This window comes from Rhinolophus ferrumequinum, chromosome 10, assembly GCF_004115265.2.
Source record: "Rhinolophus ferrumequinum isolate MPI-CBG mRhiFer1 chromosome 10, mRhiFer1_v1.p, whole genome shotgun sequence".
NCBI lineage: Eukaryota > Metazoa > Chordata > Mammalia > Chiroptera > Rhinolophidae > Rhinolophus > Rhinolophus ferrumequinum.
The window spans coordinates 49548135-49566886 of record NC_046293.1 but is presented as its reverse complement, the minus strand read 5'-3'; the positions used below and the strand labels follow the sequence as shown (position 1 = coordinate 49566886).

At 39.6% G+C, this 18752-nt stretch overlaps 1 protein-coding gene across 3 annotated transcripts in view; it reads right to left on the bottom strand.

The window, feature by feature from the left end:
- The window catches only part of PFKM (phosphofructokinase, muscle), a 45853-nt gene that overhangs the window by 21595 nt on the left and 5506 nt on the right, over positions 1-18752 (bottom strand). The window contains exons 1-2 of one of the 3 annotated variants that reach the window (XM_033117277.1): positions 4772-4988; positions 1564-1656 (exon numbers count right to left, since the gene is read on the bottom strand). In XM_033117277.1, the coding sequence (XP_032973168.1) occupies positions 1564-1648 (85 nt within the window). In that variant the 5' untranslated portion in view covers positions 1649-1656; positions 4772-4988. Of the gene's footprint in view, positions 1-1563; positions 1657-4771; positions 4989-18752 lie in introns of those variants that run through there. The other 2 variants (XM_033117275.1, XM_033117276.1) reach the window with 2 other exon arrangements.

The following is an 18752-nucleotide window of genomic DNA, read 5'->3' as shown; positions in this document are numbered from 1 at the left end:
CAGGTCAACAGTCTCTACAGCCTCAGCTAGGGGCTGCATTCCTAATCTGGCCACTAGTCTTAAACTCACACCTCTGTGCCCTGTTTCCTCATTCTAGCATTCTTCTGTTCATAATATATGTCACAATTATAATGAAATATACAAAAGACTGGTGTTTCCTCAGACAGCGTTGGAAAGAAAGAGACTAAAATAGACGTAACGTCTAGCTTTACGAATATACTCATGAGAAAGACAATGTGTGACTTTTTCATTAATGTATCCATCCTTAGTACCTACTACCATCCTGCTTGGCACACAGCAGATGTTCAATAATTCACCTTTATTTAATTAGCAATACATTTATGGAGTACTTACTATGTACCAGGCACTGTTGTAAGCACTTTAGTTGAACGAAGTGTTCAGTTTCCTGAAACTTACCTTCTCTGTGAAGTTTTCCCTCGTTAATCCAACCAAGGCCTATCATTTCATTATATAAGTGGATTCCATTTTGATTAAGGCACACTTGGTTATTGTTATTTCTGTGTCCCCCCCCAAGAATTCTAGTAATGTATGCTATCTTGTCTCATTAAACTGTAAGTTCCCAAAGGAAATCAACTTCTTCACAACATATGAGAAGAACATATGAGAACATTTGCTCCATACAAAGTGGGTGCAAAACACAAAGTCTAGGAAAGCCTAAGGAGAGCGGTGCAGCGGGAAGGGGAGATTAGCTGAAATCTCTTTCTCACCACATTCTCTATGTCCTGGTATCCCTTTGAAAGAGATTTTGCCTCTCTTCAACGTAGTATAAATGAGAATCTACAAGATCATCAAAGGAGCAAAAAAGTACAATGAGGCACACCTCCCCTATCTCCTGCTTCATTTTCCCATAGACCTGATTTTTCTGAGGCCTGGGTTTCTTAGCCTCAACCCAGAAATGGGTTTTCTCTGGCTTTTCGCCCACTTGCCCACCCCACCACAGATCTGCACTGAATAACTGCTGCTGTTCTGTGTGTTCAAGGGCTAAAGAGATGGGAGGGGAAGAAAGGCCAGAGGAAACAGAGAACGAGCAGAGCTGTGCTTAGTAGAAGAACATGAGCTATAGGAGTAGGTGCCTGACCCTGGTCCGTGCAGGAACTCGGCAGACATCCGAGTTGGTACTGCAGAGCTAGCTAGAGCCCACCAAATACCAACTCGGGGTCTCCCCTCCCCCGTCATTTCCAATGAACTTGAAGGGAATCCACCTATTGCCTTCTCAACAATTTTATCTCTTTAATCTCTTTCTTTCCAATATTGTCTGAGGAAACACCAGTCTTTTAGGTACCAAAGGACCCAAATCATCCTACATCTTCAGAGAAACTTGGAAAGAAGTTTTCTGAAGATTTGGGTAAATAAAAGTAGAGCAAATAAAATCCAAAAGCAGTTGAGGACTTAGACCTGACAGAGATTTTTTCAGGAAAGCCCAGGATTCCAGTATGAATCTATAGCAGGAGGCGATTAAGGAGGACAGTTCTGTTCTACAGGCTAAGGGGGCCTGTCAGCCATGTTTTTTTGTCACTAATCAAGCAGGGCCCTCCTCCTTACCTTGGGCATCTCCACCAGAGGTTAACACGGCGATGGCTTTGCCGACCCCCAGGGTTCTGGCTGCATGGTGCTCTTCATGGGTCATGATCCACTCTAGAATTCAAGAGAATGATCAGTTAAGACACAGCTGGATCAAGGTGCTCCGAGCTCTGGCAATGGCTCCGCTAGGCTGGATAGAGCCACCTCAGTCAGGCTCTCCCACTATACTAAGTCTGGGCTGTGCAGCCTGAGAGCTTGGACTCCTTCCAGAGGAGAGCCCCACCCCCACAGAGTGACAAGCTAAAATGTCACAGTAATCATGCCCAAGACTGCAAAAGTCCTGGCTAATCCTTCCCACCCCAATTGGAGCCTATTTGGATAATAAGCAAAGGTCAAAGAGAAGGGCGGTTGACTGAACAGAAATGAGAAAGGAAGGAGGAAAGTTAAGTTAGCTCAAGTTAGCTCAAGGATTCCTCCCTTTTAATGAAGGGGGGGAAGGACTGGTGCAGAGGACAGGAATCAAATGAGAACCAGCAAAGTGGAAACAGAAAAGCAAGGGTAGGTTGGGTTATGGTTAAGATTAGGGTTGGGTGTTACAGAATTGGGCTAAATTGGAACTGGAGTTTGAGGTTATAAAGGCACATTAGAGCTTGGGCAAATGAATGGTGTCAGGCTCAGGAATGGGTAGGGAATTTTCTATGGCTTTTCCCATTGCTCTTGAGCATCTCTTGAGTCCCACCTCCCGAGACATCTCTTGAGCCTTTGTTTTCAAGCTTTGCCCCTCACACTACATATGATCCAATGAGAAGAGTAACACAAAACCACCGTCACAGATACACAGGTATGTACACAGGACATGTGAATAACTTCGTAGTTTTGTCTTTAGGGCTTATCGCTCTCAAAGGAATACACAAGACATATTTTTGGATCCCCAAAATGCCAATAGAATCATCACTCTCCCAGTTATCCAGGCTAAAATCTGTTATTTTTAAATTTAGCTCCTCCTCACTCTCAGAATCAAAAGTTACCAAATCCTATTATTCTCCCTTCTTCTTATCATCCCTTTTCTGTTCTCCTCTTTTCTATCCTCACTGCCTCTTTCCACCTGAATTGCCTACCACAATGGCTGGTCTTCCTCTCCTTGTGTTTCCCTTTTCCTCTCTATTAGAGACACAAAATACACCTCCATGGGAAGGTCATAGACCCGAGGCCTCAGTGGAAAGAGGATTCACTCACACGAACAGGGGCTGATGACCTAGCATAGCTCATGTTTCTGCTGGGAATCTGGGGAAATCAGCGCAGAAACACATAGATCCACACATATGCCAATGAAATACATGCAATGAGACACTCATGAACACATACGTACACAAACACCCATAGGGTTATTAAGAGACACAAATTCACAGACATAACTTCATATAATCAGTACTGACAGACAAAATCCAAACTTCTTAGTTGGCATTCTTTGGTTGGCATTCAAAGCTTCCATGATCTAGCCTTTTCCTAGAGCTTCAACTTTTGCTCCCATGAATTCTGTTCCATCATCACCTGAACATTACTCTACTCCTCCCCACTTTCATGTCTGGGAGCACTGCATTCCTTTTCCAGAAGGCTATCCAGTTCCTTATTGATCTGTGGGCCTTTTCCACAAATCAATACCCAACTCCATCATTTAAGACTAGTCTTAGTCGCACCCCTATTGAACCTATTACGGCTTCACTGATTACCACAGGCCAAGGAGGGCTTCTTTTGGGGCCTCCTCTAATCACTTATTGTCTGGAACAGGATCATGCATGTAGTGAACTGGATCATTCACTTAACGACTACTTTATGTAGTATTTTAATTGCTTGTTACATATTGAAAATGTTAGACCAGGGGTTAACCAATTACAGCCCATGGGACAAATCCAGCCCTCCTGCCATTTTGTATGGCAGCTAACTATGAAAGGATTTTATATTCTTAAATAGTTAAAAAAATTTTTCCATGGCATGTGAAAATTATATGAAATTCAAATTTCTGTGTCCATACCACTCTCATTCTTTCACGTATTATCTATGACTGCTTTTGTGCTACAACAGCAGAGTAGATTGTTGCGACAGAGACCAATAGCCTACAAAGCCTAAAATATTTACTATCTGGCCTTTTACATAAAGTTTGCAGAACTATGGACTAGATGATTGCAAAAGTCATTTTCCCTAACTAGACTGCGAATTCCTCTAGGAAGGGATCACGTTCATTTTTAAAACTCTCCCACAGCCTATCAAAGCCTAGCGAAGTCTATGCACATAACACGAGTTCAATAAATACTTGCTGAAAGCATTAGTGAACTGACCGACAATACAAAAATGCACATAAATATATGAAAAAATTTAAATATGTTGATACAGCTCCATATTCTCTGCACTTCTAACACATACAGATACAAATAGAACCTAAGAAAGCATATAGTGCCAAATAGTGAAAGAAATATAAACCCACATGAATAGAGACACTCTCTTGAACTAATATTTATGTCCAAATTTCTACTGTTCTCAAGAAAGGAAAGACTACATGGCTACTGCAAACAGGAAGGCAAAAATTTGGAAAGAAAAGAACAAAATATGAGTATGCTGATCTCTTTTCCCGAGTTTTTTTTCCTTCTCATCTACTCTGGGAGCTCATCATTGATAGAAATCCACACTCCTGGATCTTCCACTCCTGGAGACTTCAGTGAAAGAGGGAAGTCATAGTAACAAGAGGTAGGTTAAGAGTGCTGACTGCAAAACACAGCTCATTTTCTTCTCCTGCATCTCTAAGACAGTTTTTGAGGCACAGGACACAGAAATACACACAGATTCATAGATAAGCACCCTTTAGAGATCCACAGTGACACGCACGTAGAAACAAAGATATTAAAACATAAACATAAAATCACGTGTGTAGAGAAGCACGCGTGAGGGAGAAATGCATAGAGACAGCATCATACGTGCACTGATTTGAAAAGGATGAGTACCAGGGTAGGAGTCGGGCGGCCAAGGGCAACGAGGTGCGAGCACCACCCACCCACCCGATTACCAGGGAATGGGGCAGTGCTGCAAGCCGAGGGACGGGAACCAAGGGGCAAGGGTTCTTCACGACTGCTCTACCCATCCCCCCTATTGGCTCCTGCTTCTGATGCCACAACACCTCTTCTTTTCCCTGCTGCTCCTTTCAGTTCTCCCCACCGCCTCCTCCCTGCACGCCAACCTCGGTCTCGGCTTTCCCCCTCGCTCGTTAAACAAGGACCCCTCTTGCCTTTCTCTTTTAGCTCTTCTCGACCGCGGCTTCCTTGCACACTGTCCTTGGGGAAGGGGGCAGGGGAGCTAGCGCGCACAGGGAGGAGCCAGGTGGAGGCAACAGGGAGGGGAAAGCGGAGAGGCTTCCCAACCCCCACTGGCTGATTCTGGTCAGGAGGCTCCGCCTCCCCCTGCTCGCCTTTCTCCTCCTTTTCCTCCTCCCCCCAAGAACGCAGCTCAGATTTGTTTTCGGCTTAGTTTCTTCACCCTCCAGAGGGTTCTCGGCCCGATATCAACCTCCGGAGCCTTCAGCTCCTGTATACAGTGGGAATCAGAAATCAGTTAGTTGCTTCCCGTCTTGTCAGCAGAGATACCTCCCCTAGCCGGGACTGCCTGAGGCGCCTTGCACTCAAGCATCCTCAGCAACTGATGGATGATAACCTCTCCCTCAGGCCCTATCCATTGTCTCTTATCTCTATCACTCTTTGAACAAACACGCTTTGGAAGGCTGTGTGCAAGGTTTTAGGTGCTAAGAGATGAAAAGATAAGTGAAACAGAGTCTTTGCCCTTGAGGAACATTAAACACTGGTATTTACCGTTGAGGGACCTCAAAAACTACTTTTCCATGTATGTTACCTTTCAGAGAAAATATAGAAAAACTGGCTAGCAATGGGAGTACCTAGAGGCAAGACCCCTGCGGGAATAACCCCTTCTCACGCCTGCAATACGAGAGGGTGCAGGATCCTGGTGGTGAAGCCAGCACGTCTGCGGGGCTACACCTGGGCCGTGGGGCAAGGACTCCCAGAGCAAGAGGGGCATCCTTTACTAGGAGCCTCTTTACTCCTTCCTCTGCTCCACCCATGTCTTTGCTTCAATGCCTCTCCACAGTCACCTCTCTTCTTGCTGCTTCTACTGCCCTTCCTCTTACTTATTTTTTATTTCTGCCCCTGCACACTCTGGCCACAAACAATAGGAATGCAAATAACTAGGAGATAAAACCACTTGACTACACAAAATTAACTTTCGTGCTGCAAATGCTACTATCAAAAAATTGAAAAGACAACCCACAGGATGAGAGAAAAAGAATGCAAATGTATATCTGATAAGGATTAATATCTGGAATATATAAATAACTCTTGCAACTCAATAATAAAGATATAATAACCCAATTTAAAAATGAGCAAAAGATCTGAACTGATACCTCACCAAAGAAGCCGTACAGATGGCAAATAAGCATATGAAATGATGCTCAACATCCTATGTCACTAGGGAACTTCAAATTAAAACAGTGAGATACCGTTACAACCTATTATAACGGCCAGCAAACAAACAAAAAGCCTGATAATACCAAATGGTGACAAGAATGTGGAGGAGGATCCTTGGTGGGAATGCAAAATGGTACAGTCACTTTAAAAGACAGTTTGGCAGTTTCTTATAAAGCTAAATATAGCCTTACCACATGATCCAGTAATCACACTCCTAAGTATTTACCCACATGAGTTGAAAACTATATTCACATAATAACCTGCACATGAATGTTTATAGCAACTTTATTCATAATTGCCCAAAAGTGGAAGCGACTAAAATATCCTTCAAAAGAGGAATGGAGAAACTGTGATGCATCCATACGATGAAATATTTATTATTCAGCAATAAAAAGAGAAAATACAGAAAATCTAGGTAGGAATGAGAGTTCCAGGAGGCAAAACCCCTGCCATGATATGACCCATCAAGCCAAAAAAAGATAATGAGGAAACTTAAACACATATTGCTTAGTGAAAGAAGCCAGTCTGAAAAGGCTATATACTGTATGATTCCAACTATATGACATCCTGGAAAAGGCAAAACTGTAGAGACAGTAAAAAGATCGGTTGTTGCCAAGAGGTTGGAGTAGAGATAAACAGGTGCAGCACGAGGGATTTTTAGGGCAGTGAAACTATTCTGTATGAATCTATAATAGTGATTACATAGCATCATGCATTGTCAAAACTTATAGAACTGTACAACTGTAAAACACAGTGTTAGTAACGGGAAAACGAGCAGAGAAGAGAGATGATGTATGGAAACACTCTGTACAATCTGTTCAAATTTCTGTAAGCCTAAACCTGCTCTGACAAATAAAGCAGATTAATCTTAAAATATTCTATTCGATGAAATAGCAAATGAAATTGTGATATTAAAACAAAAAAATGGGCAAGGGTTTGAATAGACATTTCTCTAAAGAAGGTACACAAATAACCAATAAACACATGAAAAGGTTCTCAACATTAGGGAAATGCAAATCAAAGCCACAATGAGATTCCTTTTTACAGCATGAGGATACCTGTTATATATTTAAAAAGTAAGTGTTAGAGATGATGTGGACAAATTGGAACCCTTGTATATTAGCCAATATGAAAAACAGGTTGGCAATTTCTCAAAATTAAACAGTTACCATATGACCTAGCAACTCCATTCCTAGGTGTATACCCAAGGAAAATGGAAACATGTACACACATAAACGTGCACACAAATCTTCACAGCAGCTTTGTTCATAATAGGCAAAAAGTGGAAACAGTCCAAATGTCTGTCAACTGATGAATGGATGAATAAAATGTGCCATATCCATACACTAGAATGTTACTTGGCAATGAACAGAATGAAACATGCTGCAACATGGATGAACTTTGAAAACATTATGCTAAGTGGAAGAAGCCAGTCACAAAAGACCACATAGCATATGATTTCATTTACAGGAAATGTACAGAATAGGCAAATCTATAGAGACAAAAAATAGATCCCCAGTTGCTCAGGGCTGCAGTGAAATGAGGAGTGACTGCCAAAGAGTATAGGATTTTGTGTGCGTGTGGTGGGGGGAAGGGGTGATGAAAATGTCCTAAACTTGGAGTGATTACATAAATCTGTGAATGTGCTTAAAAACTGCTGAATTGTATACTTTAATTTTAATGAAGTCAAGCTTATCAATTATTTCTTTCATGGATCATGACTGGTGTTGTATCTAAAAAGGCATTACCATACCCAGGGTCATCTAGTTTTCTCCTATGTTATCTTCTAGGAGTTGTATAGTTTCGTATTTTACATTTAAGTCTATGATTCATTTTGAGTTAGTTTTTGTGAAGTGAGTGAGGTCTGTAGCTAGATTTTTTTTTTTTTTTGGGCACATGGATGTCTAGTTGTTCCATCACCATTCGTTGGAGAGACTATCTTTGCTTCATTTTATTGCCTTGACTACTTTGTCAAAGATCAGTTGACTATATTTCTGGGCTCTCTATTATGTTCCACTGATCGATTTGTCTATTTTTTCACCGATACCACTTGTCTTGATTACTAGAGCTTAAAGTCAGGTAGTGTCGGGCCTCCAACTTTATTCCTTCAATATCATGTTGGCTATTCTGGGTCTTTTGTATTTCCATATAAACTTCAGAATCAGCTTACTTATATCCATAAAATAACTTGCTGGGAGTTTGATTGGGATTGTGTTGAATCTATAGATCAAATTGGGAAGAACTGACATCTGGACAATATTGAGTCTTTTATCTATGAACATGGAATACCTCTCCATTTATTCTTTTATTCCATTCATCAGTTTTTTACTTTTCCTCATAAAGATCATGTATATATGTTATTAGATTTATCACTAAGTATTTCACTTTTGGGTTGCTAATATAAATGGTATTGTGTTTTTAATTTCAAATTCCACTTATTAACTGTTGATGTATAGGAAATTGACTTCGCATGTCAACCTATCATACAACCTTACTATAGTAGCTTAGTTCCAGGAATTTTTTGTAAATTCTTTCAGATTTTCTACATAGATGATCATTCCATCTGTGAACAAAAATGGTTTTATGTCTTCCTTCTCAATCTGTATACTTTTTACTTCTTTTTCTTGCCTTATTGAATTAACAAGGACGTTCAGTAAAATGAGAAAAAGGAGTGGTGAGAGGAAACATCCTTGCCTTGTACCTGATTTTAGTGGGAAAGCTTAAAGCTTCTCACCCGTAAGTATGACGTTAGCTGCAGTCTTTATCAAGTTGAGACAGTTCCCTTATATTCCTAGTTTACTGAGAATTTTTATCATGAGTGGGTATTGGATTTTGTTAAATGCTTTTTCTTCATCTATTGATATGATCACATGATTTTGCTATTTTGGTCTGTTTATATGATGGATTATATTAATTGATTTTTGAATGTTGAACCAGCCTTGCATACCTGGAATAAATCCCCTTGGTCATGGTGTATACTTCTTTTTATAAGTTCTTGGATTTAATTTACTAATATTTTGTTAAAAATTGTTGCATCTGTGTTCATAGGAGATATTGATTTGTAGTTTTCTTGTAATGTTGTTGTCTGAATTTGGTGTTATGGTAATGCTGGTCTCATAGAATGAGTTAAGAAGTATTTCCTCTGCTTCCATCTTCTGAAACAGATTGTACAGAATTGGTAAAATTTCTTTCTTAAATGTTTGGCAAAATTCACTAGTGAAACTACCCAGACCTGGTGCTTTCTTTTTTGGAAAGGTACTAATTATTGATTCAACTTCTTTAATAAGCATAGGCCTATTTCTTGTGTGAATTTTGGCAGATAGTGTTTTTCAAGAAATTGATCCATTTTGTAGAGTTCATAGTATTCCTTTATTAACCTATTAATTCCCATGGGATCTGTAGTGATGTCACCTCTTTTCATTTCTAATATTAGCAATTGTGTCCTTTTTTCTTCTTTGTTAACCTGGCTAGAGTCTTATAAAGTTTATTAATCTTTTTCAAGAACCATTTTGGATTGATTTTCTTTACTAATTTCCTGTTTTTAACTTTATTGATTCCTGCTCTAATTCTTATTTATTTTCTTCTGCTTACTTTGGACTTAATTTGCTCTTCTTTTTCTTGTTTCCTAAGGTGGAAACTTAGATTACTGATTTGAGATCTTTCTTTTTTTCTAATATATGCATTCAATGCTATAAATTTCCCTCTAAGTACTGCTTCTGCTACAAATTTTGGTCAGTTTTCATTTTCATTTAACTCAAAATATTTTAAAAATTTTCTTGAAATTTCTTCTCTGACACATGTGTTATTTAAAAGTGTGTGCTGAATCTCCACATATTTGGGGATTTTCCAGTTATCTTTCTGTTAGTGATTTTTAGTTTAACTCCATTGTGGCCTGAAAGTGGGCATTGTATAATTTCTGTTCTTTTGAATTTGTTAAGCTGTGTTTTATAGCCCAGAACATGGTCTATCTTGGTGAATATCCAATGTAAAATGTGTATTGAGAAAAATATTCTGCTATTGTTGGATTAATTGTTTATGTCAATTATATTCAGTTGATTGGTGATATTGAGTTCAACTATGTTCTTACTATTTTCTGTCTGCTGGATGATCTATTTCTGAGAGAGGGATATTGAAATTTCCCACTTTGATAGTGAATCCATCTATTTATCCTTGTAGCTCTATCACTTTTTGTCTCATGTAGTTTGATGCTGTGTTGTTAAGTGAATACACATTAAGAACTGTTATGTCTTCTTGGAGAATCAATCTCTTTATCACTATGTAATCCCCTTCTTTATCCCTGATAACTTTCCTTACTTGGAAGTCTACTCTGTCTAAAATTAATATAACTACTCCTGGTTTCTTTTTATTAGTGTTAACATGGTATGTTTTTCTCCATCCATTTATTTTTCATCTAAATGTGTCTTTATATTTAAGTTGGTTTCTTATAGACAATATATAGTTGGTCATGTTTTTTTATTCACTCTGACAATTTGTCTTTTAATTGGTGCACTTAGACCACTGACATTCAAAGTGATTATTGAAATAGTTGGATTAATATGTACCATATTCATTATTATTTTCTATTTGGTGCCCTTGTTCTTTGTTCCTATTTTTGCCTTCCACTCTTTTTTCTGCCATTTGTGGTTTTAATTGAACATTTTATGATTCCATATTCTCTCCTTTCATATAAGTAATACTTATTTCCTTTTTTTAGTGGTTTCCCTAGAATTTGAAATAAATGTCGATATCTAGCCCAAATTCACTTTCAAATAACATCATACTGTTTCACAAGTAGTATAAGTACCTTATAATAACAAGATAATCCCAATTCCTCCTCCTGTCCTTTGTATCATTAGTGTCTTTCATTTCAGTTACATATAAACATACATAAGCATATGCATATAACATATACCTGAGTATACCTAATCAAATATATTATTATTTTGAACAAACTGTTACCTCTTATACTAATTAAGAATAAGAAAAATAAAAGTTTTTATTTTATCTTCACTTATTCCATTTTTGAATAAGTGATGCTCTTCTTTTCTTTATGTAGATCCAAGTTTCTATTTTCCTTCTCTCTAAAGAACTTCAATTAACATTTCGTGCAAGGCAGGTCTATTGCGAAAAAATATCTTCAATTTGTGTTTGAGAAAATCTTTATTTCTCCTTCACTTTTGAAGGATAATTTTGCAGGATACAGAATTCTAGGGTTTTTTTTTTTCTCTCAATAACTTAAATATTTCACTCAACTCTCTTCTTGCTTGCATGGTTTCTGAGAAGTCAGATATAATTCTTATCTTTGGTCCTCTGTAGGTAAGATTTTTTTCCTTTGTCTTCTTTCAGCATTTTTCTTTATCTTTGATTTCCTGTAATTTGAAAATAATACGACTAGGTGTAGGGTTTTGTTGTTGTTGTTTTGTTTTGCTTTGTTTTTTTGCACATTTGTCTTGTTGGTGTTCTCTGAGATTCCTGGATTTGTGGTTTGATGTCTGACATCAATTTTGGGAAAATTGATTATTTTTTCTCATTATTTTTTCAAATATTTTTTTCTATTCTTTTCTCTCTTTCTTCTCCTGGTGTTCCCATTATGTGTATTTTACATCTTTTGCCATTGTTACACAGTCCTTGAATAATGTTTTTTTTCCCCCCAGTCTTTGTTCTCTTTGCTTCTTGGGTTTTGATGATTGTATTGATGTATCCTCTAGCTCAGAGATTCTTCCCTCAACCATGTCCAGTCTACTAGTAAGCCCATCAGAGGCAGTCTTCATTTCTGTTGCAGTATTTTTTATCTCCAGCATTTCTTTTTGGTTCTTTCCTAGGATGTCCATCTCTCTGCTTACATTGTGCTTGCATGCTGTCTATTTTACCCATTAGAGCCCTTAGCACATTAATCATAGGTGTTTTAAATTCCTTATCAGATAACTCCAACATCCCTGCCGTGTCTGGTTCTGATGATTGCTCTGTCTCTCAAATTTTTTTTTTTTGGCCTTTTTGTATATGCCTTGTAATATTTTTCTTGATGGCCAGACATGATGTACCAAGTAAAACAAAGTACTGTAAACAGACCTTTAGTAATGTGGTGGTAAGGTGTTGGGGGAGGGGAAACATTCTATAGTCCTATGATTGTGTCCCAGTCTTTTAGTGAGCCTATGCCTCTGGACTGTGAACTTCACAAGTGTTTCTCAGATTTTTTTCTTCCCCCTTTAGGTGAGAAAGAATGGCTGAAGTGGGCTGGAATTGGGTATTTTTCTTCCTCAGGTCAGAGACTAACTGATAATACCCCAGCAAGGTAGGCTCTGGTTAACTACGTAGTTTCCTGAGGACAGCCTTTGTTAAGGATAGAATGCTCTGGCATATTTCATAATGGCTTCTTTTCTCCTCCTGCAGCCAGAAACCTCAGGAGATTTTTCTTTGATGTTTACTGTGAGAATTTGGTTGAGGCCCTAGAAGGAAATCTCACGATATTGTGGAGACCTCCCCTTGACTCGGACCCCCTTGTAGTTTTTAACTCCCAGAGTTGTCAGCACTGAGCCTCCAGCAATTATCAATTACAGTTCAGGTTTTCCTACCCCATCATTGGCTCCTGAGGAGGTTTCTGCTGGTGAGTCTGTGCTCCAGTAAGCTGTGATAAACTGTAGTTGCCTGTCTGTCTCTCCAATTTTGGGGTCAGCAGTTTGCCCTCTGTACTCCCCTCTCTTATGGATCCAGGAAGAGTTGCCGATTTTTCTGTCTTTTTACTTTTGCTTGTTAGGGTGAAATGGTGACTTCCAAGCTCCTTGGAAATCTTAAGTCCAAATTATACATGATAAATGGGTGAATTTTATGATATGTAAATTTTATCTCAATAAAGATGTTTAAAAATTTGGGGAAAGTAAAAGCTAAAAAAGCTCCCTACACATTCTGTGGTTTGTAACTCCAACAATGAAAACGAAAGCTGAAATTGGAGAGGCAATCCATCCCTTCTCTCCTCTATCCACTACCAACTCCTATGTCTTCATTGAAAATGTTCTTAATAAATTACTGCACTAATGAGTCTACCTTAATTAGGTAAAGGCAAGGAAATGTCAGTTAGTTACTCATTGCCTTATCCCCAAGACACTTGATCCTTTAGATCCCTTTTTCTGTCTAGGATCGATGATCCCCAAGAGTTCTTGGAAAACTAAATGAGCACAAATCAAGGATATATCATCTCAAAAAGGCACCTAGGGAACCTTCAGGTCAGTTAGGGTTGGGAGTTCCAGAAAAAAAAAAGTTTCTCAGAAGTACTTAGGCCTTGCCTATGATTATATTAGTGTAATTCCCCAACTTGAAGATGTTACTTTCTGAAAGTTAAACAAGTAAAAACCAACACAAAATAAAGAGTAGTTAATGGAAGAAATATGTCACCTTAAGAAATAGCTGAAAATATCTTCCTGATGATAATCTTAACAAACCTCTATTCACTATTAATTCATTCATACATTTAACAAATATTTATTGCGGACTCATTATGTGCCAGCCATTGTGCCAGGTACTAAGGAATAATAAGTTCTCATGGAATTTATAATCTAGAGGGACTATAAAATGTTCATAGGAAGCTTACATTTCATTGGACCTGGGATATAATTGAAGAAATCAACAAATCAATTAACAATTGTAATGTATCAAATTCTTATAGCATGAATATGTTTGTTGAGGGTAAATAGAGTAAAAAAATTGGACCTGGATACTATGAATTTTGTAGTGTTTATTTAGTACTATTTAAGAGAAAGATACTGGTAAGACATAAATATTCCAGCCTTAGAGAAATGGATGATATGAGGAAACAGTCATAGATCCTTTAAACTGGATTTTCTTTAATTTTGTTCCTAACCTACAAATGATACATTTCACTTTTTCCTAATTTTCTGCTTATCACACAACTTTTAAATTTCAAATATAGTTTCCCAGGAATCTTAGTAACTTGGTTTCCCAGGAATCTTAGTAACAAACTATGGTTGACTTATGAATCAAAATTTGGATGAATAATTTGATGGTGGACTGATGATAAGAGAATGTTTAATATCTAGGCAGTTCTAGAAAATATATGTCCAATCCTCATCTCTCCAATGGGGAGGCTGAGAAGCATCCCTTAAGGTAGGGTGTTGGTACATGAAGCCTCCAGGTGAACACAGTATTGTAACTAAGGAAGAGTGGGCTGAGGAAGGGGTCTAAACATTGCCATACAAGCTAGGGTGCCTAAGGAAAGTGGTAGTAGTAGGGTTCACAGCTTAGCAAAGCTAGAGAACCAGGAATCACAAGAGCAAAGAAGTAAGTTAGAGAGTCAAACAAGAGATGGTGCCGACGAATTCCAGAGGCAACCAAACTAAGCCAGTAGCTGAATTTGTACTCATTCCAAGATTATTTTTATTGCTGGTATAGTTTAATGGGGCTAGAAATGGGATACCCTGAATCCTTCCTCCAGAGGAGAAAGCTGAAATGTTCTGGGTTTGCACTGGAAAAGAAGGGGCCATCTGATAGACCTCTCAAGAGAACTTAGGTCCATTCTAATGGCTCAAGTATAGGAATTAGCTAGGGCACTGAAGAAATCTAGAATTTTGTCCCAAATATAATCACCTTTCTTCAGTTGTTGAGGTTGGTAGCTAGAATTCAGGGTTTAGGGAACTTGAAAGAGAGTGAAAGGCAAAAAAAGGACTGAACCCACAAGAAGGTCAGTTGGACCCAGAAGGCCATGTGATTAAAGTCCATCTTTCCTTTGTCTTGTACTACGTAGCTGCTGGTGGTCTTTCTGTTTTCAGCATAGCAGGTAAAGCTAATGTGCACTGAGGAGTGTCAAATGACATTTAACCTCATGTGTCATACCCTGGTACCCAGCAATGAAAGGCATATTCTTTATATTGATCCTTTCAGTGTATAGGAAGGCATTTAAAAGGTCCTCTTAGGCTTCCCAGAGCTGTCTAGGTATCACTCAGCTATTAGGGTGTTGGCATGAAATCCAGGCAAACAGTAGGGACAAATATTGTAATATTATGAAAGAAGGCATTCTAGAGGAGAAAAGTATAAGAATATGTTTGAAAAGAATTCTGCAGCAGCTAGAGAGGAAGAGCACTTAGGTATTCTTAGGTAGACCTGGTTCATATGCTCTGACCATTAACCCTGTAAGTAGTGGATAGGGAAATGAAGATGTAAAGAGCTTTGGACAGTATCCTCCAAACCAGGATAAGACTAGACATTACTACCATGAAGTTGAGTAGTTCATGAGGACAGACGATCTCTTTGACAATGATTATCAAAGGCTGGCATAGATGGAGGGCAATAAAGGGGATGTTGTATGCCATTCGGATGAATCCATTCATGCCACCAGGATGGTATCATGACTATGGATGGGTACAGATCTATATTTAGACCACTGTGATGACAAGGTGAAGCTGATGTTGAGGATAATAGTTGTGGCGTACCAGAACATTTAGAAAAGAGAAGTAGGCATGGCAGTCACCCAGGTGTGATTCTAACCCAGGAGAACAGGAATTAGCACATTATAGGTTTCATAATGTATTCAGTCAACAAATACTGAACACCTATTACATGTTAGGCACTATTCTAGACTCCAGGGGATCCAGGATTGGAAAAATAAAAACTCTGTCTGTCCTCATGGAGCTTACATTTTAGTGAGGAAAGCAAGCAATAAACAAATTAGTTAGTAGTGATGCTTTGAAGAAAAATAAAGCAGGGCAAAGAAGCAGAGCGACAAGAGTACTATATGAAGTAGGCTGGACTGGAAAAATCTAGCTGAGATGACATTCTAAGAGGTCTGAACAAATGAGAGTGAAAACCATGATACCATTTGGGGGGACAGCTTTCAGATAGGGAGAATAGCAATTGCAAAAGTTCTGAGGCAGAAACAAATTAGGAGTGTCATACAAGAGGATCACTACGATTTCCTCTGGGCTAGAATCAGAATTGTAAATGGGTAATTATGACGTGGTGGGTTGATGTTGTGAAACATGGAGCAATTAAGTATGGGCCTTTCTCTGGATTGAAACAAATATACATCTGGTCTTCTCATTTGTATACAAACCCTGGATCTCATCTAGTCATTACCTAACAAATATACTATTGTCTGTCTTCCTCCACTAGAATATAACCTCCATGAGGACAGACCCTGAGCATAGGCATGAAACCATTGCCTGCACTGGAGAGTCATCTTTTGCTCTAGCTAGGATAGGATGACCCCTGGAGACAGTAGAGCCTCCACCAACCACTAATATTAAAGTTTCTGACACACAGCACCGGCTTAAGACAATGGTTCTCAGTTCCAGTCCAGTAGATGCAGCATAACCTGGATACTTGTTAGAAATGCAAATTCTTGGGCCCTACCTGGGACCTCCTGAAATTGGAAAGACTGCGGGTGGGGCACAGCAATGTGATTTAACAGGCCCTCCAGGTGATTCTGATACATGATAAAGTTTGAGAACTACTGTTCTAAGTTGTGTAAGTCCAAGAAGACTATCACTTGAAGAATAAATCTGCATATCTCAAAGGCCTGGATAGCTCCTAAGAAGTCATTTCCACTGATTAGGATCAACTTCTTGAGAAAGCTAGCTCAGGGAAGAGGTCACAGGTAATAAGATGATCCCTACTGCAGGTTGAAGGCAATACTTTCAAGTTTTGATTAGGGCAGAGGTAAACGAACTCTTCAGCTGAGGTATGTATCCTCAAGCTTGGACCGGATACATTTTTTTCTTTCCTTGAGGAAGTAAACTTTTGGGGATATCAGAGCAGAGAAGACATAATCATCATATAAGACGATCCTGCGAGTCTTCTACTCATTATATAAAATGATCCTGTGAGTCTTCTGTCTCAGATCTGCTAACACCTCAAGCATGATGTGAAAGACTTAGCTATGTAGTAAGTATATGGGCCAAGGAATATATCTCTAGGCTCCTAGATACACTTCCTGGGTTAACTGAGAGGTAGTTCAACAGAGGACTGCCTAGCATAGGGTGGTCCTAGAGGATATTTAAGATCATCTCTATTAATCAGTGGAAGGTGAAAAAGTGTTCCACAGGTCTACTGGTATCCCTGCATATTAGCTGAGAAGCAGAGCATCTGTAAAGCTATTTTCCCCCTCAATGACCTTCCCAATTCAACTGACATTATAAGGGCCCTGAGAATTTTAGCTTCATGGAAACCCAAATTCTCTGGAGCTGGTCCTGGAAGATTGGGATCAGAAGCTCAACATCGGGATTAAGGCAGTCTTGATAGAGACAGAACTCCCACTGATTTTCCTTCAGCAAGAGTGCTGGTTCTTAGAACACAGTGTCTAAATGGAGAATCTTGTTTCTGATGCAGAAAGCAAGTATACCTGTTTGGAAGGAACTCTGGGCTGTGGAGAGCAATTATCTCTACATATCTGTTGCACTCACAATATTAGGGTAACTGCATCCTGGTCTGCATAAACCTCCTAGGTGTGAGTGTACTGTCAAAGGAACAGAAGGATGGTGGGGGCATGGAAAATGCTGGTGACTGACAGCCTACATGAAGTATAGAATATGAGAGTAAGGTCTTATGCTTCGGGGGAGAAACTGTGGCACTGGAGGCACGTGGATGTGACACTACTTACTATCTTGGCATGATCCCCCGTTGACAGCCCAATAAGAAGTAGTCTTAGGAGTCACCGGTTACCAACCAAGGCCAGTTGCCCATTAGTGAATAGGAGAGATTTTTGCACAAGGAGGCTTTAGATAACAGTTGGATCTGCTGGACCAGAGCCTGGCTGACAAAGCTGACTCTGAGCCGTTTTCCTGGAGGTAGTTGTCCCCCAGTCATGGCTATCTGGGAATGCTAACCACCTTTCTTTACAAAGGTTAGGGGCCTAGGTGACTCACTCCCTTGCTGTGCCCCAATGCAGGACCACATGGCTTCCTTATGTTGGGGATTGATCCTCTATAGGCCAGACACACACACACACACACACACACACACAGAGAGCCTTCCTCATTACAGAACAGGCAAAGTACTGTCTATACCGTTGACTGGCAGGGAGTTGGAGAAAATAGCAGCTGTAGCTGCTTCCCTGCCAGGTGTGAGACTAAAAACAAAATGTATTCCTTTTCTTGAGGACTAGAGCTTGGCATCTTCAGTCAGAGCAAGGAGCAGAACATCCTGGAGGGAGTCCCTCTGAGTTTTCCAGGCTGGCAGCAGCAGCAAAGGGACATTAGGCCAGGAGTCTGGGGTGTTTTGGCATCAGTAGCTCTGGCCTCACCTCTGCCAACCATGCTACTTGTGGCATGACTTCTTCATTCGTGCCCTATAGAAATGCATTGCCTACATGCAAGGAATGGAGCAAGGCAGTGGCGTTATCCATCCTACCAGAGCAGGTAACCACTCCTGACCTTTCCAATCCGTCCTCAAACCAGGAGCCAAAATGACCTTTTAAAAACACAAACATCATCCTGTCACTCTTCAGTGACATAGCTCGAGAATGGTAAGACTTAGAATGCATAATATGATTTGGCTCTTATACCATCTTTCTAGTTCACTCTCCAGCTACTCTTCCTCTCACTCAAGTTGTCCTGGCCTTTTCTACTCCTCCAATGAGCCAAACTCCTTCTCATTTCATAGCCTACTGTCCCTTTCCCCAGAAAGCTCTTCCCCCTTTGCCTGGCTAATGCATACTAATCTCTCAGGTCTTCCTGAGAGAGG